The sequence below is a fragment of the Schistocerca gregaria genome, chromosome 5 (assembly GCF_023897955.1).
Source record: "Schistocerca gregaria isolate iqSchGreg1 chromosome 5, iqSchGreg1.2, whole genome shotgun sequence".
NCBI classification, from domain to species: domain Eukaryota; kingdom Metazoa; phylum Arthropoda; class Insecta; order Orthoptera; family Acrididae; genus Schistocerca; species Schistocerca gregaria.
In genome coordinates, this window is record NC_064924.1 from 120,432,972 (window position 1) to 120,460,510 (window position 27,539).

The window sequence follows — 27,539 nt, forward strand, 5'->3', positions numbered from 1 at the left end:
TTAATAACTTTTCTTAGTACCGCACAATAGTTTTTATAATATTGAACAATTTCGGGGTCAGTACTCCATCTTGCTGTTAGATACAGTTCTCTTTTGCGGTTGCAAGATATTCTTATTCCTTTAGTTAGCCAAGGTTTTTCATATGTTTTCTTGGAATTATGTTTAACTATTTTCTTGGGAAAACAATTTTCAAATACCCTTAAAAATGTATTGTGAAATAAGTTATATTTCAAGTTTGCATCGGGTTCCTTATACACTTCATCCCAGTCTAGCTGCTGTAGGCTTTCCCTAAAGTTTGCAATATTTATATTGTTAATTGAACGCACTGCTTTGAAAGTCTGATTTATTATACTGCATGGAGCTATGTCATGTACTGTAACAAGCTGTGCACTATGATCTGAAAGACCATTCTCAACAGGATAAGCATTTATGTCCTTAAACTTATCTTGGTCTATAAAAAAGTTATCTATCAATGTACTGCTGTTCTTTGTTATCCGAGTAGGAAAATCAATGACGGAGCTCAAATTGAAAGAACTGAGTAATACTAAAAGGTCATTCTTCCTATTACACTCTTTCAGGGAATCAACATTGAAATCCCCACAAATGATAATTTGCTTCCCCCTGTCTGACAGATAGCACAACAAAGCATCCAAGTTTTCCAGAAATAGCTGGAAATTCCCTGAGGGGGACCTATACACTGTTACAATTATGAAAGTGCCATCCTTTAGTTTAAGTTCAGTGGCACATGCTTCCATATGTTGCTCTACACAAAATTTTTTAGTTTCTAAATTTTTTGCACTGTGGAAGCTTTTGACATATATGGCAACTCCTCCTCTCATCATATTATCTCTACTTACATGTGCAGCTAATTTGTACCCATTGATGCTAACCTTTTGCATATCAGTGACAATGTGATGCTCAGACAGGCATAGTACATCTATTACATTCTCAGTTTCTATATCTTCTAAACAAAGCAGAAGCTCATCAATTTTATTGTTCAATCCCCCAATATTTTGATGAAATATACTAACATTTTTCATTTTACTTTTGCAACTATCTTGAACTTTTTTGACATCTTTAGTACTTGCATGGCTGAGTTTCCCACTGGACACTGATCTTACACTAAAAAAGAGTTTCCACCATGAGATGTAGTTCCTCCCCCCTTTAAATTTCCTGCTATCAGCCCAGCCAGTTTACCCTTCCCTTTCCTGTTGAGGTGTAGGCCATGTCTAGTATAGTCCCACCTACAGAGTGAATCAACACGAACCACACCAATGTGTGACCCCACATCAGATCCAAGTAGCCGTTCCAACTCCAAATTAACTCTCCTGACAGAAGAGGTCAAATGAGGTCGGTCGTGGCGCTCCAGAACCGACACAAACCCAACACTGGTATGATTCGATGCCGATGCAATATTTGCCAGGTCACACTCTATGCTGTACCCCGGATCTCTGTCAATACTGTTGCCCGGCCCACCCACAATAACCACGGTGTCTTCCTTAGTAAAACCTTTACATAGTGAACCTAAATCCTCTGTAACCTGCCCAAGTTCAGCACTAGGTTTGAAAAAACTTGTGACCTGGTAATCCAACCCTAATTCATCCTGCAGAAGTTGGCCCACACCCCTAGCATGCGAACTACCTAGCAACAAGACTTTCTTTCTCTTTGCAGACTTCCCTACATTCTTAATCAATTTGCTGCTGAAAGCTTGTTGAGCCCTGTGTACATCTACTTCTGTGAGAGGCTCATCAGTTTCTGACTGAGGCAACAGGTCAAACCTATTTTGTACATTAATAACAAAGCGGTCAGAAGAATTTCTTGGCCTGTTCCTCATGCCTGTTGCCACTTCCCACCCCTGTTTACCCTTCTCCCCCCTTAACCTGCCCAGTTCTCGCCTAGCCTCATCTAACTCAGCCTGAAGGGCAGCAATTTTCCCCTCCTGTTCCACAATCTTCCTATCTCTACTGCATAGCCTACAGAACCACTGATGAGTCTCGCTCATTTTCCCAATTCCCACGCCACTACAGTCGCCCCAATGAAAAAAGTTACTACATCCATCACACCAGACCCCGGAGCTAACGATCCTACGGCACGTCAGGCACTTTACACTCATGGTACAAATCTATTTTAGTGACAGAAAGACAATTAAGTTACCGGAAAACAATGAAAATACGTGTACGAAAAATTAGGCCTACTCGCGACTATGTAAACAGTGGTTCAGAAGTTTTTTACTGGAAATTACTTAAGAGATGACGATACTCTACAGATATAAATGGGCAGCAAACGTATTTAGCACACTAAACTATCAGTAAATGCACTTAAGATTGCGGTATGAAGTTTAATCTGAAAACTCAAAAGTTCGGCCTGGCCGCGATATGTAAACAAAATGAACTTTACGTGATTACTGTGAAAATACGCGAGTAAGACAAAAACCTTTAATGGTATGCTTGCAGAGCACTATAATTAACGTAATAAATTAGTTTAAAGTGTTAAAAAACAGTTTATTACTACTTAAATTACTTATCTTGTACAAGAGCTGTGACTCAGACGTCCGTGTAGCAGGCGCAGGGCTGTATGCATAGGCAAAGGAGATATTATATAAAACTGGGTCAGTAAAATTTTACCAGATTTGGCAGTGCTTTTAAGGCTCTAAGGCATGAGTTGGTACTCAAAGATCAAAAATGATATAATGATAGCAGTCTTTGATATGCCAGGTCGATGAATGGGAATTTGGTGGCATGCTTTATGACAGTTGAGCACTGTAAACACTTGGGCACAATGTAGCAACTGTGTAAAGTCCTTGATTGGGGGATAGGGTAGTTATCAATGATCATGTGAGAATTTAAGGTTGTGTAATTGCCACACATACAGAACATACCATCTTTCTTTAACCCGAGATATACTGCTGAGGACCATTTGCTGTCTGAGGGCCATAGGATACCCACATCAAGTAATTCTTTGGCAGAGACCAGTCTAGGCCAGTGCATCTGAAGTGGTTGAGAGCAGAGTATGGGCGCCATAGGTCAGTGCAACAGAAGCCAGCAAGGAAAGCACATGGGTGAAGGCATCTGGTGTGGCAGAAGAACTGACATCAACAAAAATCTGGGTGGGTGGGAGGCGAGATGAAAGGAAGGCATGAGAGTGAAGACAGCTGTCACTCCAGATGCGATCAGTGTCACTAAAAATCCATGTGGGTTGGAGGTGACAAGCACAGAGGTGTGAGCATTCAGTGTGGTGGTGGCAACCACTGTCACCGTTAAAGCAGAAGGTAGAGCTGATGTGGAAGAGGCGAAATGTGACACCTGGTGAGCATGCATGAAGGTGAATGGATGCAGCTGAGACAACCGGCATTGCTGAGTAATCATGTGGAAACAAAACCATGTTAATGGGTCCTGTCATGGCAGTGGGGATGGGCATTGTTGACACAAATTGTGAGAACACTGTAGAATTAGAAGCTGAATGGAATGAGGCAGCATGCTGCAGACTCACCAAATTGGCCAAGTAGACCCAACCTTGTCCATGGACAGGCAATGTGGTATGGAATGGTGTGATGACATCCTTTAAGGGGACAAGGTCTGTGAGCAGGCTACTCACTTCTGTGTGGTTGGCTTGCAAGGCGGCAGGCAAGATTGACCATATTGTGCTGCGTGAGGCTGGCTCAGTGGCATTGGAAACCCGTGAAACAAAGACATATAGTTCGACCTTGGTCATGCGTAACAAGCTAAGTATGATAGCAGACCCACAGTCAGCAAGAAGAAGTCCAAATGCAAAAGAAAATTATGGTCCATGTTGGTGGTGAATAAAGGGAACTGAAGTACACAAAACACAGGCGATAAACATTTGCTGTTTTTTCATGTTACTAACGGTTGTCTGTGGTTATTAATGCAGTTAAGGTAATGTATGTCACTAATAGCACACATTTTGATGGAAGTACATTTATTAAACACTGAATAACTAGACACAATACAGCAGAAATCCTAAGTGTTACAACACATGAGAAAGCTGGCATCAGACTGAACAAAGAAAGTCATTTACAGATGAAACACACTTTTCACTTATCAATAGTCGCAACAACCCTTTACCAAAGGTAAATGAGATTTTTGGTGAGGTAGTAGTAGGAGAGAAATTCACCAACTTTGCCTTTTTACAATTTTGAATTATTAGAAATAGATGCATCATCTCAAGATCTGCAAACCATTAGCACGCGTTGGAGCTTGAATAATTTTAATAGGCTTGCTTTTGGAATGGTGAATGCCCCAGCTATATGGCAGTCAAAAATAGATAATACTCATGTTGGACTTAAGAAAACATATGGCTATCTGGATGATAGTATCATCACAGACTTCTCTCCAGTAAAGCATTGGTTCCATTTATTTGTGTTAACTGAAAGGTAAACAGTACAGGACAAACATTCACAAGCCAAAGCCCAGCCATGCATATATTTGGAAGGGATGTAAGAATTTGATGAAGAATAATCAAATCATCTGATGGCCAATCAAAGACTGGAACCTTGTTAGTATTTGATAAGCATCATTCATTCATGTAGGATACTGTGCACACATGAGAAACAGCATTAAGACTAATGCATGGAAAAGGGTGTAGTTTTGGAAAAGGAAATGTTATGAATTCTGTAAGGTACTTTAGTTACACTATTTACAGGAAACATGTAGACCAACTCTTGTCATTCATTTCTAGAGATAAAAGTGCCATCTCTGAAAAAAAATGTAATACCCACAACTGATGGTGTAATTAAAACCCATTATGATCCCGAAACTCAACATTCATGATACTGATCCATTACCAACCTCCATCATAAACTAGCCACCTAAAACCACCCACCATCCAAAATAATTAACCAACTGTGACACAAGTTGGTTGTTCAGCAAGTAATAAGTAATCCAAGACATTCCACTGTTGTGTTGTAGCTGTTTGTGTGTGTGTGTGTGTGTGTGTGTGTGTGTGTGTGTGTGTATGTGTGTGTGTGTGTTGGTCATCTGGCAACAGGGCAATCCCGTGGCCAATCAGAGTACATTGCGCCAAGTTTCCATAGTTTAAAAATTGTGTGTTGTTGACCTGCACAACATTGGTAATTTTGGTTACTGGAATCAGCTACCCACAGTTAAAATTTTGTGACACAGTTTTTCTCCATCCTGTATATAGTTAGCTGTGGTACATTAGTTTTAGTTGCCTTCCTACATTCTTTATTATTATCTTCATTTGTAGTCTTTGTGTATTCAAGATTTAGATACCAAAATAAAGTGTGTACTTTTTGATTATCCATGTATTACTGAGAAACCCAGTGAAAAACCCAACAATCTCATCTATCTTTGAGAAACAGTCAGTCATCAGACTCTGCGACTTTCTACTACCTGTATCTTCTCATCAGTAACAGTGTGGTGGTACATATTCTTCAATGATTTCTACACCTTTTGCTCATTTTAGTCAAAGTCTCTTTTCAGCAACTCTAATATCATTTCCAACTTGTTTGTTTGCAAAACTCCCTATCCCTCAATATCCTCCCTGCCTTGTTCCTTTGTGGTATGAAATATGTCATGATTTTAAATTTTAATTCCTCTTTGGTTTATCTACACACCTATAATTCTACTATGCCCTATTTTGTATTATTTAACTAACATTTCATCTTAATTACTGATCTTTGGATGCTTATTTTGAGAAATTTATTGTCTCTAAAAGCATAAGTAGAAAAGGCAGTTGGATCCTTTTTTTTTTTTTTTTTTTTTTTTTTTTTTTTTTTTTTTTTTTTTTTTTTTTTTTACGGAGCAAAATTCACATACTTACTGTAAGTGGATGTTATCTAGAAAGTCATTGAGTCTGTAACCTGAACATGACAGACTTCTATATTACTTCATCATAAAATATGCAGTATTAAAAAATTATAACTACATGGGATATAATATGTGTTTGTTGGAGTAACTGATTTCTTTTCACACATCATGTACAATAATGACAACAAATAGACCTGACCTCTTTGAGTATGTGCATATTGAAATTTGTGTCTGTGACCATGGCACAGTTGTGGGATAATGATTACCAAAGTACAAAGGACAACTAAAACAAGCAGAAAGATATATATGTTCAGTAAACTAGATAAAAAATCAGTAGTGTCATATCTCAGTAAGCAACTTAACATTTTCAGCACAGGCCAGGAGCATGTAGAAGAACTACAGTTCAAGCTTAAAAGAATAATTGACCATGCTCTGGATAGATATGTGCCTAGTAGAGTGACTCATAATGAGAAGGAACCTCCATGGTATACAGTCAATGTAAAGAATATTGTAAAGAAATGGAGACTACTGCATAATAGGTGTAAATAAAGTGTAGGACTACAGACAGAGAATGGTGAGTCAAATGCATTTGGCTGTCAAAAGAGCAATGCATTATGCCTTCAATAACTACCATAGCAGAATACTTTCAAATTGTTTTAAACAAAACCCAAAGACATTTTGGTCATATGTGAAAACTGTTAATGGCACCAAAGTTACTGTCCAGTCCCTAGCAAATGAGACAGGTACTGAAACTGAGAGTAGCAAAGCAAATCTGAAATATTAGAAATTCCTTCACAAAGCAAAACCAGGAGAATTGACCCAAATTTAATTCTCATATCATAGAAAAGATGATAGATCAGTACTAGTGCCTGTGGTGTTGAGAAACAAATGAAATCGTTAAACCTGAACAAAACCCCAGGACCTAATGGCATCCCTGTACATTCTGTATTGAATTTGTTGCTGAATTAGCCCCTCTTCTATCTATAATCTATCATTGATCCCTTGAAGCTAAAAAACTGTGCCCTGTTCTTGGAAAAAAGCACAGGATACACATGTCTACAAGAAGGGTAATAGAAATGATCCACAAAACTACCATCCAGAATCCTTAACATCGATTTGTTGTAGAATCTTAGAACATATTCTGAGTTCAAATGTAATGAAGTATGAGGGTTGGAACTTTAATTGTAGCAACTATTTATTTACAGGTTGTACAAAATAGGTATAGGTTTCAAAGTTTTACTGACCTTCAAAGTAGTCACCAGCATTGTGTAGAACCTGTTGCCAGTGATGTGGAAGTTGTAGGATACTCTTAGCAGTGCCAGTTGTGTTGACAGTAAGAGAGGTGCGGTCTATTGCCCAACGAATTTGTAGCAGTTCTGAAGTGAATGCTGTGAAGTGTTTCCTTCAGTTTAGAAATCAAGTAGAAGTCTCTAGGGCTTAAGTCAGGGGAGTGCAGTAGGTGCTATTGCACTTAGCAGACCCACCAGTCAAACAAATCAGTAACAGATTGCCCTGTAAGTGCTTGAGCATTGTCCTGCAAAATGATGGTCAGGTCCTGCAGAAAGTGTCATCACTTCTGTCTCTATGCTGTTCGTTTTTGGAAAACAGCCTACGACCAGTGGTGGGGGGGACATGCGTGCAGGCGTGAAGTCCCGGTGTCTGTTCATATCACCGTCGGCTGCGGTCCCTTCACAGTGCAACAAGTTCCTTTCACCTTCCAGGGGTGTGACAACAAGGAGATAAAACTTGCACTGACAAGGTGGTTATTAATCTCATGGAAAGAGAACTGGATGAGCCAGCTGTTTTGGTGCTGTCAAAAGGCCTAAACTTCACTCTTGTTCCAAAGACATTGCCAAAACACAAAATAATCAGTGGTGTGGAACAGGACATAAGAGGACTCCCCTCAGAGGCAGCAGAAGAAGTAAGAAGAGGCATTTGCAAAGTAGTTGATAAGGCAAAAATGCTGAAGAACAACAGTTCAGCTGTAGAGCCCAAGGAACTATGGGCACTTCAGGAAGAAAAGGATATAGTGGTCCTAGCAGCAGACAAAGGGAATGCAATGGCACTGCTGAAGTCAGAAGATTATTAGCAGAAAGTCGACACCCTCCTGTAAGATCCTACTTACAACCAAGTGGGAAAGGACGTGGCTGCATCAATGACATTGAGTTGCTCAGTAACTCAGGACTAGCACACTATCAGAAGACTGTACCAGAGGGCACCAGCGCCACCACACCTATACGGCCTACCAAAAATTCACAAGAAGGAGGTTCCATTACATCCAATTTTAAACATGATAAACATGCTGACATACGGCATTGCCAAACACCTGGCACTGGAGTTGATACTACTCATAGCGAACTGTCTCCACCATGTGAAAAACTCAGCTTAATTCATCAAGGTACTGCAAGAAATGCACTTGGATGAAGAATATCTATTAGTCAGCTTCGATGTGAAGTCATTATTCACATGGGTGCCATTGGTAGATTCTCTAGCACTGCTCGAGGGACACTTCAATGAAGATATAGTCATACTCTTTCAGCATGTACTATCCACCACCTACTTCAAAAGTGGTGGGAAATTTTATGAGCATATAGATGGAGTTGCTATGGGTTCCCCTTTAGCACCAAGTGTGGCTAACTTATAGATGGAATACTTCGAGGAGTATATCTGTATATTGAGCAAACAGTGAAGGAAACAAAAGAAAAATTCGGAGAAGGTATTAAAATCCATGGAGAAGAAATGAAAGCTTTGAGGTTCACCAGTGACATTGTAATTCTGTCAGAGACAGCAAAGGACTTGGAAGAGCAATTGAATGTAATGGATAGTGTCTTGAAAGGAGGATATAAGATGAACATCAACAAAAGCAAAACGAGGATAATGGAATGTAGTCGAATTAAGTCAGGTGATGCTGAGGGAATTAGATTAGGAAATGAGACACTTAAAGTAGTAAAGGAGTTTTGCTATTTGGGGAGCAAAATAACTGATGATGGTTGAAGTAGAGAGGATATAAAATGTAGACTGGCAATGGCAAGGAAAGCGTTTCTGAAGAAGAGAAATTTGTTAACATCGAGTATAGATTTAAGTGTCAGGAAGTCGTTTCTGAAAGTATTTGTATGGAGTGTAGCCATGTATGGAAGTGATACATGGACAATAAATAGTTTAGACAAGAAGAGAATAGAAGCTTTCAAAATGTGGTGCTACAGAAGAATGCTGAAGGTTAGGTTTATAGATCACATAACTAATGAGGAGGTATTGAATAGGATTGAGGAGAAGAGAAGTTTGTGACACAACTTGACTAGAAGAAGGGATCGTTTGGTAGGACATGTTCTGAGGCATCAAGGGATCACCAATTTAGCATTGGAGGGTAAAAACCATTGAGGGAGACCAAGAGATGAATACACCAAGCAGATTCAGAAGGATGTAGGTTGCAGTAGGTACTGGGAGATGAAGAAGCTTACACAGGATAGATTATAATGGAGAGCCACATCAAACCAGTCTCAGGACTGTAGACCACAACAACAACAACAACAACAACAACAACAAAAACTTCAAGGAGATAGCATTGGACACGGCTCTACTGAAACCAAAAGCATTTTACAGGTATGTGGCTGACACCTTTGTGGTATGGCCACATGGTAAAGATAAACTACTTGATTTCCTGCACCACCTCAATGATATACATGAAAACATCAAGTTTACCATGGACATAGAGAAAAACGGAAGCCTACCCATCTGGGACATTCTGGTTACTAGAAATGCAGGAGGCACACTCGGACATTCGGTATAGAGGAAGGAAACACATACAGACCTATATCTCAACACTAGGAGCTGCCACCATCCAGCACAATGCAGCTCTGTACTTAACACCTTGGTACACTGGGGAAGGTCCATTTGTGACAAGAAGAGCTTACCGAGAATTACAACATTTAAAAGAAACCTTCAGAAGAAATGGCCACAACAAGAAACTAATAGGAAGAGCTTTGAGAAACAATAAGAAGAGAGGAGGAGAGAGACCAGAAGAGGTCAAAACAAGATGTTGTGCATTCATGCCAAATGAGTGACCACCAACTGTGAAGATTGCAAGAATCCTTAAGAACCACCAAGTGAAGACTGTCTTTCACGAAGGAAAGACAATCAAGGATATTCTTGGATAGACCAAAGACCCACTAGTACTAATGACACCAGGTGTTTACAGAATTGTATGTGAATGTGGAATGCAATACATAGGGCAAACACAACATTGCACTACACAGTACCATACGGAACATATAAGATACACACATCTTGGACAGGTTGACAAGTTCACGGTGGCAGAACACAGCATCAATGAAAAGCATACCTTCGAATTTGAAGAAACAAAGAAGTTAAGATTTTGGGATTCCATGACAAAAGAAGTGGTAGAGATTCATCTGTATGAAAATTTAATTAATCAAGATAGTGGTTACCATCTCAGTACAGCTTGGAATCCTGAAGTTAGGAAAATTCAGCAAGAATGCTCCAGTCCAAAAGGGACTGTGGAGGGTGCTGATATGAACAGACACTGGGAATTGACGCCTGCACGAGAGTCCCCACTACCACCGGTGGTACCAATCACCTGGTGTGATTCCACTGGCACATAATTGGTTGGCGCCCGGAATCTGATAGTATTCCAGTGGCTACAAACGCATGTGACAGACAGCATCCCGACACTTTGCCTGAAGATGATGGATACGCAGTCCATTGAAATTCTGTGACTAGAAGACCACGCCACTTGGCTGAAAACCCATTAAGGTTTCAATAATGAAATTTTTATGGATGACAAGGTACCATGTCACTGAGCCACAACTGGTTTGAGGAACTTTCTGCTCAGTTAGAGCAAATGATTTGGCCACCCCTCAAACATTTACAGGACATAATCAAGAGGTCAGTTTATGCACAAACTCATGCACTTGCAACATCTGCACAATTATGGATGGCTACAGTGGCATCATCATTCAGTATTTCTGTAGAGGACTTCTAACAATTGTTGGGTCCATGCCATGTCAAGTAGCTGCACTCTGCTGGGCATAAGGAGGTCCAACACAATATTGAGAGGTATCAAATGACTTTTGTCACCTCAGTATAATGTATACAGATTGCTGCTATTCGAAACAGAATAACATACTCTGTTTGCTGTGAATGCAGTGTGTTGTAACATTCCAAGAGCAAATGTTAAGTGGCTCTGTTAATTCAATATATGTTTTTGACTGTTATTTCAGTTCAGTCTGGAGCCACATTTTCTTTTCGAATCTATGCTGTGTGATATTAACTAATTAGAGTTCATATTTGCCTCAAACTAGAAAATAATTCAGAAAAATATAACTTCTAGAAATTTCTTCTTCAAATTCTTATATTGCTGAGTAATGTTATTACAAATCTTCATATACAGTGCTATTTCTTTTATTTGTGTGTACTTCTATCATATAAAAGGTGATGCAAATTTTGCGAATTCTGAATAAGTAAGTTACTTATTCAGAAATTTTGCTGAGGAGCAGAATGGTGGCAGTTTAGAGTATGTGTTACTGTCAATAAATTGACAGCTGCATCTTAGATTGTAGTCTTTTGATTTGTGTATCACAGTGTATTGTTGTTTGTTTTGTTTAAGTGTGCAAAAATAACTAAGGTCATGTGCTCCCATGTACAAACTATAGAAAACGAAGACAGAAAGGAGTTAGAAAACAACTACACGTCAATCCCAATCGATGTAAGAGAAGACAGCTAAAAACAGAAACGTGGAGAAAGGTCTATAAATACACCACAGAGAAACATAGGTCCAGAATTAAAAACTAAATTTCCTTCACCAGATTGCAACAACAGATAAAAAGTAAAAAGTGATCAAAAGCCCACGTGTCATTTGCTAAAACAGCTGATGACTCAGAGCGCAAACCCAAGTGGGAACATAAATGCTTAAAAAATGAGCATTCCATCAGGAAATAACAGACAGTTAAAACTTGGGTGCAATGGGCAGAATGCGGTGGTGGGCACCACCTAACAAATGGTGATGGCTAAAAAGGCAGTGCAACATAGTTAAAATAACCTCCTCTTGGTGGGAGGGCCAAGAGCAGGTTGGGAGAGGCTTAATAACCTGGAGCTTATTCCCATGAAGAGGGATCAGTGGTGATTCCAAAGTGACACCACTCCTGACAGATGGCAACACAGAGATCATCAGAGGGAATTTAGAACTAGTGGGCTGAGGTACGAGAACTGTGGCCTTGTCAGCAGCATTAGTGGTCTCATTTCATGGCAGACTGACATGACCAGGAACCCACATAAACATCACAGTGGCTTAACCAGGAGTGAGCAAGTGACAGTTTTCCTGGACCCATTGCACTAAGGGATGGGCGGTGTACAGTACACAGAGGCTTTGAAGGGTCTGAGCAGAGGCAAAATTGAAAAGCCTGTGTTGCCAGGTGTACTCCTTGGCCTGATACTGGGCAAAGAGCTCTGCTGTAAATATTGAGCAGTGTGTTGGAAGTCGATACTGAAAAATGTCAGTGGCAGTGGTGAAGGCACATCCGACACCATGGTCAGTCCGACAGCCATCAGTGTACACAAAGGTACTATCATGAAGTTCCATGCAAAGGTCATAAACCTAAAGGCAATAGAGCAAGGTTGGAGTAGTGTGCTTAGGAAGTGAATGAAGACCAAGATGAACATGGGCTGCCACACACAACCAAGGTGGTGAAGGGTTCACACCCACTGGGAAGTTGCAGGTAGTGTGATGTTAAGCTGCCAGAGCGTGAGCCAAAAGCGAACTCCAGGAGGTAACAGAGAAGAGGGATGTGCCCCTTACTGGTGACAGAGTCATTGAAGAAGGAGGCATAGGATGGGTGGCCAGGCATGACAGACAAATGGGATGCATACCTGCTGAGAAGAAAGTCACAGCAGTAGGACGGTGGTACTTCAGCAGCTTCTGCATACAGACCCTCAACCAGGCTAGGTAAAAGGCACCAGTGGCCAAACAGATGCCACAATGGTGGATAGTATTGAGGCAGCGTAAGAGGATCAGATGTGCATATGCATAAACAAAGCACCTATAGTCTAGTTTCAAACAGACAATGGACCTATACAAATGGAGGAGAATGGTTCAATCTGCACCCTGGAAAGTACCATTGAGGACACATAGGACATTGAAGAACCATGTACAGTAGGCTGCCAGGTAAGACATGTGGGAGGACCAAGAGAGTTTCATATCGAGTGTGAGCCCAGGAATTTCATAGTTTCAATGAACATAAGAACAATAGGCCCAGTATGTAAAGATGGTGGGAGTAACCAATTGCCCCACCAGAAATTCATGCAAACAGTAGGCAGAACCCAGATGGACCTTGAAAACTCAGTGTCTTAGAAGTTCCACATGGAAATGGGGTATGCAGCCACAGAAGCCCACGTGTGGAGAGTACAGAGGATATCAGCCCTCCAACAGCAGTTGTAGGCTTTCCCCAAATGGAAAAACGTGACCACAATCTGGGATTTCAGCAGAAAATCATTCATGATATGGGTGGACAAAGTGATGAGATGCTCAACTGCAGAATGGTGCGTTCAAATTCACACTGTGAAGTGGTTAGTAAATTGCGAGACTTGAGCCACCATACCAGCCCAGCATGAATCATATGTGCCATCACCTTGCAAACACAGCTGGTGAGAGAGATGGGGCAGTAGCTAGAAGCAAAGTGTTTGTCCTTACCGGGCTTAGGTATAGGTGTGACAATGGCTTCATGCCAGTGTTTGGGAAAAGTGCCCTCTGCTCAGATGTGGTTGAACATATTAAGCAGAAAGTGCTTGCCAACAAGAGAAAGGTGCTGCAACACTGAATGAGAACGGCATCTGGCCCTGGAGCAGAGAATTGGGATGAAGTGAGAAGATGATCTAGCTCCCCCATAATAAAGGCGGCATTGTAGCAATCACGATTTTGAGAGGAGAAGGGTATCGCTTGAGCCTCCTTCACTCATTTCCGATAGAGGAAGGCAGGGTGACAGTGGGAAGAGATTGAAATTTCCGCAATTTGGCGGCCCAAGGTGCTGAAGATGGCAATATGTTCCATATTGACATCATCAGCCACTGTCAGGATGGAAACTGGGGACTGGATCTTGATCCCAGAGAGCTGTTGGAGGTTGGCCAGGAGGCAACAGAGGAGGGGGGGGGGGGGGGACTGTTAAAAGAACTAGTGAATGAAATCCAGCTAGCTTTTTGCTATCCTGAATAACATGAGGACAGTTTGCATGCATCTGTTTATAATGAATGCACTTTGCCATTGTATAATGACTATTAAGAATGCAGAGAGCGTGTCTCCACTCACAAATTTCACTGTGGCATGCCTTGGTCCACCAAGGGGCTGGGACCTAGCGTGGTAGAAAGGAACTGCAAGGAATGGAGTGTTCTGTGATGTTAAGGATAACATTTGTAAGATTTTCTACCTCTTCATCACAATTGGGGAGATGCTGTTCATTGATGGTCACCAGGGCAGAGCAAAGCCACCAGTCGGCCTTAGTGAGCTGTCATTTTGGTGTATATGCTGGTGTGGTAGGATTCAGCAAATGGGTAGCACAAGGGAAATGGTTGCTTGAGTAGGTGTCAGAAAGAATGGACCACTTGAGACAATGGGCAAGCTGGGGCACAGTGCAGAAGGTAGGTCAAAATGGGAATAGATGTGGGAGGAGTCAGAAAGGAATGTGGGTGCTCCAGTGTTAAGGCAGAAGAGGGTAAGTTGATTAAGAAGGTCAGCCAAGAGGGAACCTCTCTGACAGGTTCTGGGAGAACTCCAAAGGGGATTGTACACTTTAAAGTCACCGAGCAGCATAAATGGGTGAGGTAGCTACCCAGTATATTGGAGAAAGTCTGCCCTGGTCACATCAAATGATCGAGGGCTATAAATGGTACAAAGGGAAAAGGTCAAGTGAAGAAGGAATAGGCAAACTACAACAACTTGAAGATGGGAGTTAAGGAGATGGGTTGACTATGAACATCATCCTGTATGAGCAGCATGACTCCCCCATGAGATGGAATGTCAACCTTGAGGGGAAGCTCAAAACGAACTGGAAACAAGTGCAAAAGCTCAAAGTGGTTGTGAGGATGCAATTCCGTTTCCTGAAGGCAGAGTACAAGTGGATGCTGCTTTCTAAAAGCAACCATAAATCCTCTTTATTGGATGAAAGGTCATGAACATTCCATTGGAGGAGAGTCATGATGAGGAAAAAATGAAGGAGTGTCACCTCGGGGGCTGCGCAGAGCCAGTCTGCAAAGACTCACTGCTACAGGGCACAGGGGAAGGAGAATCCTGCACCATGAGGTCCATAGAAGTGTTGGCTTTCTTGTGCTGTTGGCTTGCAGATTCCAATTCAGAAAAATGTTTGGTGGTGTGCTCTGGTGACACGAAGGCCAGCCAGGCAAAGGTATCACATAATGACACCATTGAAGAGGATCTTCGAGTCAGTGAAGGAGAAGACTTTTTGCCTTTGTTGGACTTCTTTGAGCCTTTCTGGTTAGCAGAGGAAGACTCAGGTGTTGGCTGGCTGGAGGGATGCAGGAAGTCCTTACAGGAGTATTTCTTCTGTCCTTTCCGGCCTGCAGGGTTTGATGTCTTGTTGCTGAATGAGGGGACAGCGATGCTTTCATGACACTGCGCGATTTCACGATCTCAGAGCTGAATTTGAGGTTGCATGTCTGCATGGCCATGTCCTTCATGGAGAGAGATGTAACAAGAACAGTACTGTAAGTGCCAGATGGTAGAATGCAGGGTTTCTGACTAGTGAATAACTTTCGAGTGACTGAATAAGGAACTTTTTCCTTTACCCAGATCTCCTGTAGAGCTCCCTCATTGAGATTCATGGGTAAATCTCGAGAGGTGGTGGCATTGTAGCCATTGCAGTTGCTACAGCAGGGAGAAGGAGGCAGACGATCACTCTTGTATGCATTCCTACCACAGGTTACACATTTGGGCAGGTGCTGACAAGACATTCGAGTGTGGTTGAAACGATGACAGTGGTAGCTGTGCATTAGGTTCGGAATGTACGGTCAGACTGTGATAACTTCATAGCCTGCTTTGATCTTGGATGGAAGCACCACTCTATCAAAGATGAGAAAAAGAGAGCGTGTGGGCACTAAGGATGCATTTATCTTTTTCATCACCAGATGGATGGCAATGACACTCTGATCAGAGAGGTGTGTTTGGATTTTGGCCTCAGTCAGACCATCAAGCAGCCTAGTGTAAATAATACAATTGGAAGAGTTCAGAGTTTTATGGGCTTTGGCACAAACAGGATAGTTGTGGAGAAGCAAAGTGGCAAGCAGTGGTTGTGCTTGAGAGTCAGAAGTAGTCCCCAAAAGCAAAATGCCATTCTATAAACCAGAGCAGCATTTCACAGGGACGGCAATTGCATCAACACCTTTTGAATAATAAACAGATTTACTTTTGTGAAAGACTGACCATTCTCAATACATGAAACCAAGAGGAACCATGATGCAGCTGGCAGGGTCTTTGAATTATGAGCCTCTTTCTGTTTACATTTTGTAAATGTTAACTGTGAAGATGATTGGCTCATTGCAAGAAAATCCGCCAGTGCTTCTGAGAGTGTGCTGCTTCCCATTGGGCCCCCCTTCACAAGGGGGTGCACCCACTTTAGGTGATAGTTCACACCTCAGTTCATACCCCCCAAACACCTGACAGAGGGACCAGTTGGCAATTTGGGAAGGTAGCAGCTCCCTGGGCCTGGTCTGTATCAGAGGGTACGTGCGAACCTTGCCTGTCGACCTGGGGCTGGGAATTAAGTGTTACCCAATCACCTGTTATGCATCAGACACGTGGGCCAGATTTCAGGAGTGCACAGGGATGGAGAAGGAAAAGAGGAGCCACATACGCCAATGTGGAGGAAGGATAGGAGAAGGTGAACGAAGAAAGGAAAAGCGAATGAAAATGAAAAACAGTGGGGGGACTGTTCTTATGTCAGCTACAGACAATGCAGACCCAAGGTACGTCGGGTGGAGAGTGGGGGGGGGGGGGGGGGGGAGGGAGTAGGGAATAGCAAGAGGATAGACTTGCAACATGGAAGTGAAAAGATGCTGCAAAGGCATGGGGTAGCCAAAGTTGAATGCCCACAAACCAAACATCATCATCATCATCATCACGTTTGCATATGCTCTGTGCAGCATGACAAGTGAAATGCTTCAAATATGTAATTTGATCAAATACCATATTAAGTAATAAGGGACTTTGCAGCCCAATATCTCCTTGTATTGTCAATTGACCTCATGACAGAGAAGGTGTGGATTTTAGTGTGACCTACGCTCTGAAACTCGTGGATCTACTGATCTGCCAATCACATCTGGTAATAAAAGTTAAATTTTTTGTACAAATTTCGTATTATTCTCTCAAATTTTGCTGATTGATCTTGTTTCACAGCATACATATTGTATTTTGAGATCTTCTGACTTTTACTAACCCTCATCATGCATGGTCATAATGGAGTTGTCTTCATGAGCTTTTAAATTCAGTGCCACACTAACAGTCACCAGGTTTTTTCCATCTATTCTGCCTTTTATGTCAACCTTTTTCTCTTGATGCAGGTATTAAACTCTTCTGCCACCATGCAATAACTTTTTTTTAATTTCTACACCCCTTTTCATATTTCACTTTTGCTTTACTTTACCTTAATCCCAAATATATGTCAAGCAGAATTTCATTTCATTCAACTGTTATTCTGGATCTTACTTTCAACAGGAAGCATTACCATCTGTCCCCTTTCTCTTCCATTCCCCTGTAAGAATTCTACCACATTTTTGGATCTGACGAAATTAATATTAGCTGCAATTTCAAAAAGATTTAGATCAAATAGAATTAAAATTTCATTTCAATATTTCACATATTATTCCAATATTGAAGCAGTTACAAAAACCTTGCAAGTTCATTTGAATCTAGGTGAAAAAGGGACATCAGTAGTACATGGTGAGACAGAATGAATAGCAGATTTGAGTCACATAATATGTCATTACTGTTTTGTCTGCTAGAATGCATTAGTATACATCTGCTACAGTAAGGAATAATGGCCATTTTTGATTATGGGCTTGTGGGATTCAGGACATCAGGCATTTTCCGTTGATGTATTTAAAAATAACAAGTCTCCCTTCACTGTTCAACAACTCTATAATCCCCATTTCAAATTGAAAAGACATGATAAAAAATGATTGTATGGTTGGTGCAACAATTCAGGATTACTGCATCTTATGCAAAAAAGAATATCCCAGGGCAGCAAATGATGCAACAGATTGCGGAGGAAGTGGAGGGGCAGCATATGAAGCACTCATCTGAAGACCTCACTGTTCTGCTATAAGACATTACTTGGTGCTGCTAACAGCATCAGATCATTCCCTGTTTCACTTAATACATGATAACATGTGGTTTCATTCAAGCAAATTGCGGGTTGTACAGAAACTAAAGAAACAAAATAAATTTGCCTGATGAGCCTTCACTTTCTGCTTCACTTATCACACATGTGAAAAAACACACTAATGTTGGGTGAGGCTCATTTTAATCTAGATTATGGTGTACCTAAACAGAATTATGGTTGCTAGATACCATTCAATGAAGGTAATCCAGAGCCAGATCACATTGACTTTTTGCCACAATGCTTTGGTTGCAACCATTCAGCCATCTTCAGGTGTCTGCCACTGGTCACCAAGGACACCTGAGAAGATGGCTGAATGGTTGTGAGCCAAAATATTTTGGCAAGAAGTCATCATGATCTGGCTGCATTCCCAAAACCTCATAGAATATTCAGTAACATGCAAAAACTTCAATAACCACACAAAAGTTAATCCTTGTCAAGTGCATAAGAAACTCGTGCACTGTGGATGTATGGCTGTGTGGGGCTTCATTTTGGCATCAGTGAGCTATATGTTTTTGGAGGTTTCTATGGCAGTGAGTAACATTAATTAGTGATCACCATGTACAAATATTATATGACTTCCTCCGTCCAAGGTTGAAAATGTTATACAGGGTGTTTCAAAAATGACCGGTATATTTGAAATGGCAATACAAACTAAACGAGCAGCGATAGAAATACACCGTTTGTGGCAATATGCTTGGGACAACAGTACATTTTCAGGCAGCCAAACTTTCGAAATTACAGTAGTTACAACTGTCAACAACAGATGGCGCTGCAGTCTGGGAAACTCTATAGTACAATATTTTCCACATATCCACCATGTGTAGCAATAATATGGCGTAGTCTCTGAATGAAATTACCCGAAACCTTTGACAACGTGTCTGGCGGAATGGCTTCACATGCAGATGAGATGTACTGCTTCGGCTGTTCAATTGTTTCTGGATTCTGGCGGTACACCTGGTCTCTCAACTGTCCCCACAGAAAGAAGTCACAGGGGTTCATGTCTGGCGAATAGGGAGGCCAATCCACGCCGTCTCCTGTATGTTTCGGATAGCCCAAAACAATCACACGATCATCGAAATATTCATTCAGGAAATTAAAGATGTCGGCTGTGCGATGTGGCCGGGCACCATCTTGCATAAACCACGAGGTGTTCGCAGTGTCGTCTAAGGCAGTTTGTACCGCCACAAATTCACGAAGAATGTCCAGATAGCGTGATGCAGTAATCGTTTTGGATCTGAAAAATGGGCCAATGATTCCTTTGGAAGAAATGGCGGCCCAGACCAGTACTTTTTGAGGATGCAGGGATGATGGGACTGCAACATGGGGCTTTTCGGTTCCCCATATGCGCCAGTTCTGTTTATTGACGAAGCCGTCCAGGTAAAAATAGGCTTCATCAGTAAACCAAATGCTGCCCACATGCATATCGCCGTCATCAATCCTGTGCACTATATAGTTAGCGAATGTCTCTCGTGCAGCAATGGTAGTGGCGTTGAGGGGTTGCCACGTTTGGATTTTGTATGGATAGAGGTGTAAACTCTGGCGCATGAGACGATACATGGACGTTGGCGTCATTTGGGCTACAGCTGCAACACAGCGAATGGAAACCTGAGGCCGTTGTTGGATCACCTGCTGCACTAGCTGCGTGTTGCCCTCTGTGGTTGCCGTATGCGGTCGCCCTACCTTTCCAGCACGTTTATCCATCACGTTCCCAGTCCGTTGAAATTTTTCAAACAGATCCTTTATTGTATCACTTTTCGGTCCTTTGGTTACATTAAACCTCTGTTGAAAACTTCGTCTTGTTGCAACAACACTGTGTTCTAGGTGGTGGAATTCCAACACCATAAAAATCCTCTGTTCTAAGGAATAAACCATGTTGTCCACAGCACACTTGCACGTTGTAAACAGCAAATGCTTACAGCAGAAAGACGACGTACAGAATGGCGCACCCACAGGCTGCATTGTCTTCTATATCTTTCACATCACTTGCAGCGCCATCTGTTGTTGAAAATTGTAACTACTGTAATTTCGAAAGTTTGTCCGCCTGTAAATGTACTGTTGTCCCAAGCATATTGCAACAAACGGTGTATTTCTATCGCTGCTCGTTTAGTTCTTATTGCCGTTTCAAATATACCGGTCATTTTTGAAACACCCTGTATGTTATTCGTAAACAAGTATTCAATTTAATCTAATCTTCTGTGATAACAAGATGTAATCTGATGAATGAATGTTTAATTATATGTATTGTTTTATTTTGGAAGTGGTGTAAGACCCTAACCTTTATGTTGCTAAATACAAAAGACACTAACTTGCAATACAAGAAGCTGAATCACTTTAAAGTGGAATCTATAAGCAACTGGATAAATAACCGATCTAATGATCCAGTGATGACAGGAGAACTCCTATAAGTAGGTGCTGAAATTTGCTAATTTTCAGAGCCAGTGGCTCCTTCCTCTGGTGGAGGGATTGAATGGGCAAGATGGGGAGTGAAGGAAAAGGACTGGTGAGTTTTAGGATGTGGAGAGTGTTCAGAAAAGTCACCCAGAAGCATTGTCAAGGGTGAATTACCAGATGGAATGAGAAGGAAAGAGAAGGTAGAATCTCCATTATGCATTGTACATTGGCAGACTTCAGTGTAATTTTTACATAGTTTTCCACTGCCATCCAGGCATAAGCCAGATTTTGTCTGTTTCCAAGCACTGCTGTGTCCACGAACCATGATAAAGTTTGTTTATTTGTTGTAATGTCATCCTATAGACCCTGATGGTAAAGACACCATTTGCCATTCCATAGTAAAATGTATTTTGAAAGCAGCAGCAAATTTTTTGAAATAAATTATAAGACACAACATATATATTTTTAATATTATTAATATGACAGTCATACATGAATGGTACTGAGAACATCAGAAACATTATTAATTCTTGGAACTATCAAACTACTAACTTCATGCTTTGTCACCATAGTTTTTCTTTTTAGCAAATAGCTCCATTATTCAAATAGTTTCATTTCTGTAAATATCTATCTCATAAAATTACATCAAAATGTTCTTTTACAAAAGCATATAGCTGTGTTCAACTGATGTACCATTTGTGTACCAATGCAACTGGTGATTGGTATGCTTTTAAGCAAAAAGAGGGAAAAATTCATCAGAACACCCAGAAGCACATAATTAATTAATCACATTGAGAAAATAAAAGAGAAAGCACTGCTGTTGGTAACTGTCAGATAGGACAGTCAACCAGGAGACAGTTGTTCAAAGTTGCTGTTCAATGGCAGCACCTGATAGTGGCTGCTGTGATTGCCCTTTTTTAGAATATTACAAAGAACAGTTGCAGTAATAATTTTCTTTAATTAAATAAGTAGTTATGTCTGAAATAAAGAAACTGTGTTTATTTATAATAAGTACATAAACATAATATGTGCTGTTAAAAGTACAATACTGAAGATTGGTGGGAAACACAACAGTGCACTATAGTCTTCCATACAGTAAAGCCACTGTGTAAGGACTATCTATGAATCATAGTGCGTACATATATAAACAACACTAAAATGGGTCAATTTCGACATGATATTGTTCTTCAGTGTTGTCCTCCTAGGAACGCTTTACAAACTGAAGGTGGATTCCACTTTTGGTCATGAGGATTGCTGACCTAGGATGGAAATCAAGTTTTGTTACTGTCTTCTGTGTAGGCTGCACACTGTACTTTGATAGTAAGTTCACAAGACCCACTTTGGTTTGCAGCAGGCCCATCCTCATACCTGAAACATGTATAGAAATCTGTATGAATCATGATCATGTTATGCTGAATCAACATATACTGCACCTCTTCATCAGGGAGACAATGCCTCTCTTTATCATGTCATCAAAATCTCCCTTTAATAGTGATCCACTGGCGTATGCAACCAACCTTCCACCATCAGACTTGAAGCAAAGGATAAGAAAACATGCCTGCTATGACAGTTTTACGTAGGAGAAGGAAGGTAAGTTTTCAAACTCTAGGTAGGAGTATCAGCAATATAGGAAAATATGGATTGCTACTTACTGTAAAGAAGACATATTAACTCTTGGGAGGTATGTACCATCTATGCAACCAATTAACAGTAGTTTGTTTATTGTCATATGCCTTTTGCTTCATTCATTTGGGAAGAATCATCAGTGGTCTGTAATATGTGTTTTCTTTTTTACACATTTACCTATTTTATTTATTTTTAGTTTCCATAGATCCATCACACAAAAATATATCACTAGGATGTAGAACATGTCAGATGATTTCAGTAGTAACCATTCATAAATGGTCCTAACTCATACAGCTTACAATCTCAATCACGTATAAACAGGTACAAGAAAAGTCAGGTCCAACTGCTCCAATTATAAGCCAGATGACTGCAGTAATAATAGTCATATAAACAAAATACAAGGAGTACACTCTAATTGATACATAAGGCATTTTATCAGGAATTATATACCAGTGCTTCAGATTAAGTTTGCAGAGTAATGTGTAAAATCAAACTCAACATGAAGTATCACGCACTGCCAAAAAGGACTGGTTATCCAGAAGATAAAATTTTAGTTGTTCTTTGAATTCAGTGAATTCTGCTTGTTGGGAAACACAAGGAGTATTGCATTTAATTGATGAGTTGAGAAAAAATAAAAATGCAGTACATGAAGTGGGCAAAAGGAATTACAAACGTCTAAGAAATGAGATTAATAGGAAGTGCAAAATGGCTAAGCAGGAATGGCTAGAGATATAAGAGACAAGCAATATACCCTCAGACTTCAAGAAGAATATAATAATTCCAATTCCAAAGAATTTAGAAGGATAAATCAGTATTTAGAAGGAAAATTAACCATCTGTATAAATAACTATAGCTGAGGTGGAAAACCTGTCCTAAGCAAAGAAGGAAAAGCAAAAAGGTGGAAGGAATACGTAGAATGTCTTTACAAAGGAGATGTAATGGAAGGCAATATTATGGAAATGGAAGAGGACCTAGCTGAAGATGAGGTAGGAGATATGATACTGTGAGAAGAATTTCACACAGTACTGAAAGGCCCAATTCACAACAAGGCCCGGGACTAGATGACATTCTGTTGGAACTACTGATAACCTTTGGAGGGCAATCTGGTGTGCAAGATATAAGAGACAGGCAACATACCCTCAGACTTCAATAAGAATATAATTATTCCAATTCCAAAGTAATCAGGTGCTGACAGGTGTGAATATTACAACACTATCAGTTTAATAGGCCATGATTACAAAATGATAACATTAATTCTTTATAGAAGAATGAGGACATTGGTAGGAGCTGATCTTGGGGAAGATCAGTTTGGATTCCGGAGAAATTAGGGTATATGCAAGGCAATACTGACCCTAAGAATTCTCTTAGAAGATGGTTTATGGAAAGCAAACCTACACATACATCATTTGTACACTTGGAGAAAGGTTTTGACAATGCTGACTGGAATACTCTCTTTGAAATTCTTAAGATGGTTGGGGTAAAATACAGGGAGCAAAGCTCTGTGTACAATTTCTGCAGAAACCAGATTGCAGTTAAAAGAGTTGAAAGGCATGAAAAGAAACCAGTGGTTGAGAATGGAGTCAGACAGGGCTGTAGCCTGTCCCCTGTGTTATTCAACCTGTACGGCAAATGAACAGTAAAGGAAACAAAAGAAAAATTTGGAGTAGGAATTAAAGTCCAGGAAGAAAAACTAAAAACTTTGAGGTCTCAAATGGCATTGTAATTTTGCAAGAGACAGCAAAAGACTTGGAGGAACAGTTGAATGGAATGGGCAGTGTCTTGAAAGGGGGATGTAAGATGAACATAAACAAAACCAAAACAAGATTAATGCAATGTAGTCAAATTAAACCATGTGACCAGGAAACAAGGCACTTAAAGTAGTAGAAGAATTTTGATCTTTGGGCAGTGAAATAACTGATGATGTCCGAAGTAGAGAGGACTGGTATGGTTATGGCAAGCAAAGTATTTCTGAAGAAGAGAAATTTGTTAACACACAACAACCACACACACACACACACACACACACACACACACACACCCACACACACACACACAAAATGAACACAGGAAGAGAACAGAGCCTTTTGAAATGTGTTGAGAAGAATGTTGAAGGTAAGTTGAGTAGATCATGCAACTAAGAGGAGGTACAGCATGGAATTGGGGAGAAAAGAAATTTGTAGCACAACCTGACTAGAGAAAGGGACTGATTGACAGGACACATTTGGAGACATCAAGGGATCAACACCAATTTAGTATTGGAGGGAAGCATGGGGGGTAAAAATCGTATGGGGAGAACAAGAGATGAATACATTAAGCAGATTCAGAATATTCAGGTATGAAGGACTTGCACAGAATAGAGTAGCATGGAGAGCTGCATCAAATCAGTCTTCAGGCTGAAGACCACTAGAACAACATCTGTTCACAGCAACTTCACCATTTTCATTTCCAACGGAACCAGCAGGGTTAACATGTGTTGTAGGTGTAGGCTTACATTGTTACAGTAATGACAACTGTCAGCTGTTGCTTTAGGTCTGTCAACTGCAAACTGGTAGCATTTGTAGGCATTTACAGTTTCATATAAAAATTGGCCACTTCTCTTTTTTGATGTTATTTTATTCACAAAATGTTCTTCTTTTACATGAAACTAATTTGAAGTCCTTAAAATGCTTCTAAAATTAAGGTGCTATTGTGTGAAGCACTGCATATGCAACTGAAGATTTAGAAAAGAGGCTTTTTGTCAGGCCAATGTTATTTCTCCATAATGATGAGAGGTCTGTTTTCAGAAGACTAATATTGATTGTTTTTACTTGTATTATTGAGTTCTATTGGGTTCAAACAAGTTTCAAATTGGACAAAATGATGTAAATTACTGTACTATACAAAAAATGAAAATAGATGTTTTAAACATTATCAAACTTTTTGCTTGTACTGAAAATTGTACTTCTCGGACAAGATGTCCTTTTTCACGTTCTGTTCCACATATGCATATATGTATATTAAACTTATATATGTATGTGTATTTATGGGTATTATTTTGTGTGTGTGTGTGTGTGTGTATGTAGGTATATTATACATTTATGAACATCTCTGTACAAACATATTCTCAAATGGTGGTTAAGCATTAAAATAAACTTGCAGTCATCATTGAAAAAGTTACACAGATGAATGATAATCAGTACAGCACACTACTAGCTCATAAATACAAGATGCCATGACTGAAAGAATCATGAGTAGTTTATCACATTTTTATACATGGTGGAGGTGGAATATATAAGGACACAACCATTTTGTTTGCAATGGAAAAACTTCGTGTGTTTTCCATTTGAAGCATGGACTAGAGCATCTTCCTCATATGGAAAATATTTGCAGTCATATACACTGCATCACTCCATTTATGTCTCACACCCTCCACAATTTCACAAAACATGGCTTTCTTTAGACCTTTCTGATCCTGATAACTGGTTATTTTTGCCCTGATAGTGCTACTTCATGACAGCAAGATTGTACACTGAACTTTACAGCTAGCCTTACACTCCTGCACAATTCAGTGAAAGAGAACGACTGAATAGGTAGGAAGCAACCAAAGTGCCACTGTTCTTAGACTCATCAGACTCATGGAATGTAGTGGAAAGGAAGGAAGTAGTGGCCTTCATTTCTAATGTGTGCAGGCCTCAACATCAGACTTTCACTCACAGAGTTTCTGATCTTTACTACTTACCAATGCAAATGCGTGGTCCCTCTCCAAAAGGCAGGTAGACATAGGGGTGCCGCCTAGCTTTGGCTTCTTCAGAGAACCTCTCAGGATCAAAACGATCAGGGTCAGGGAAATATTTGGGTTCATAGTGTAGGCCCAGCACAGACAGTGCTACTGGAGTTCCTTTTTCCAGAATGACATCACTGTCGGGAATCTTGTAGTCTTGGTTGCATTCTCTGTTCAGAAATGGTACTGGTGGATATTTCCTGAGAGACTCTGGAACAGAAAAGAAAAAAAAAACATATTTAAAGGAGAGCAAAATGATAATTTGGTATGATAAAATTATGATGAACTGTATCAGAGGACAAACATTGAGAGCATTCCCTTTAATAATAGGACCATTTAATTAATAAAAATTAAAATGAAGCACTTATATGAATTAAATTTTTATATACTAATAAGTTTAGATCCAAGGAAGCTGTATACCCAACTTTGATAGTTCTTTCATATGGAAAGCTAATAAAAATATGAGTACACCTCACCTCACTCTCATTCTGTGACTGCACTTTGTTTGAATCAGATTTTGGTGGAGACAAGTCTTCTTTTATAGGACAAAGACATCAAGAGTAAAAGTAGTTTCACCCTAGGGCTCCATCTTGGTCTGCTTTCTGGTACAGACTGATACATGTGTTTAGCAAGTGTTGCAAGCAGAGGAAATCAGGTGTTCCTTTGCAGATTAAGCAATGTTCATTTTAACAACCACATCATGATTTTATTTGTATTTCACTGCCGCCATAGCTGGTGTAACACCAGATGCTGCTGCCTATTCTACAGAATTTACAGCCAAGCCAGATAAATAACCTGTCTGTAGGTCACTTCTTCATGTCAAATCTCATTTTTATTATACCCACACTTGCTCTTTCCAACAACTTACCAATACTTTGATCATGTCAATTAGATTTGCAGTGTGTTTAAGTGTTCTTCATGTTAGATGTAGACTATGACCTTGTAACGTTCCCTCTTTCTGTTTACTTAGGTTTGATTTGTTTGATTGTTATTCTTTATTTCTATTATTCGGAATCTTTTTTTTTTATTAAATTGAGCCTGAAACTTACGTAATAAATACTTTGCGTGAAGTACGATTTGCAGCATAAACAAAAATTAATTTCGGAAATGTAATCCACTGAATATTAAAAGTAAAGCTTTTGAACAACGCGCGTGACTGACTAGATACATTCAGAGGGTACGTACATTCGCGTGCGAGTGGTTGCGGTCTGATGAGAAATTTTCATTGTGAAATAATTTTGTCGTAACACACTCGGAGATTGCGAACGTACATTCAGAGTAGAGGCACGTACGTTCTATCATTCCCCATGGCCTGGGTAAAAGAATGGCAATTATTTAAATCTAAGAGTATTTCTTTTGCATCGGACTAGTATTTTTATAAGAAAAAGAAGATTGCAGGTTCTGAATGTCTCGGCAAAACGAATCGGAAGTAATTTTAGCGGCCACGAAAGGAAAGTAGAGAGCACAATCACGCACCTCTATTGTTGAGCAGCGCCGTTTTGAAGATCTTCGGTTCCATCTAAAACTCGCCTTCTCTGCTTAACATAAATACTCCATAGGCATGGGAATAAGGCTTGT

General features: G+C 40.2%; 1 protein-coding gene across 1 annotated transcript in view; it reads right to left on the bottom strand.

The window, feature by feature from the left end:
• Positions 1-21,554: 21,554 nt before the first annotated feature.
• LOC126272837 (cytochrome P450 6k1-like) overlaps positions 21,555-27,539 on the bottom strand; it is a 57,220-nt gene continuing 51,235 nt past the window's right edge. The window contains exons 7-8 of the mRNA XM_049976040.1: positions 25,920-26,171; positions 21,555-21,943 (exon numbers count right to left, since the gene is read on the bottom strand). Coding sequence (XP_049831997.1) covers positions 21,777-21,943; positions 25,920-26,171 — 419 coding nt within the window. The 3' untranslated portion in view covers positions 21,555-21,776. The remainder of the gene's footprint in view (positions 21,944-25,919; positions 26,172-27,539) is intronic.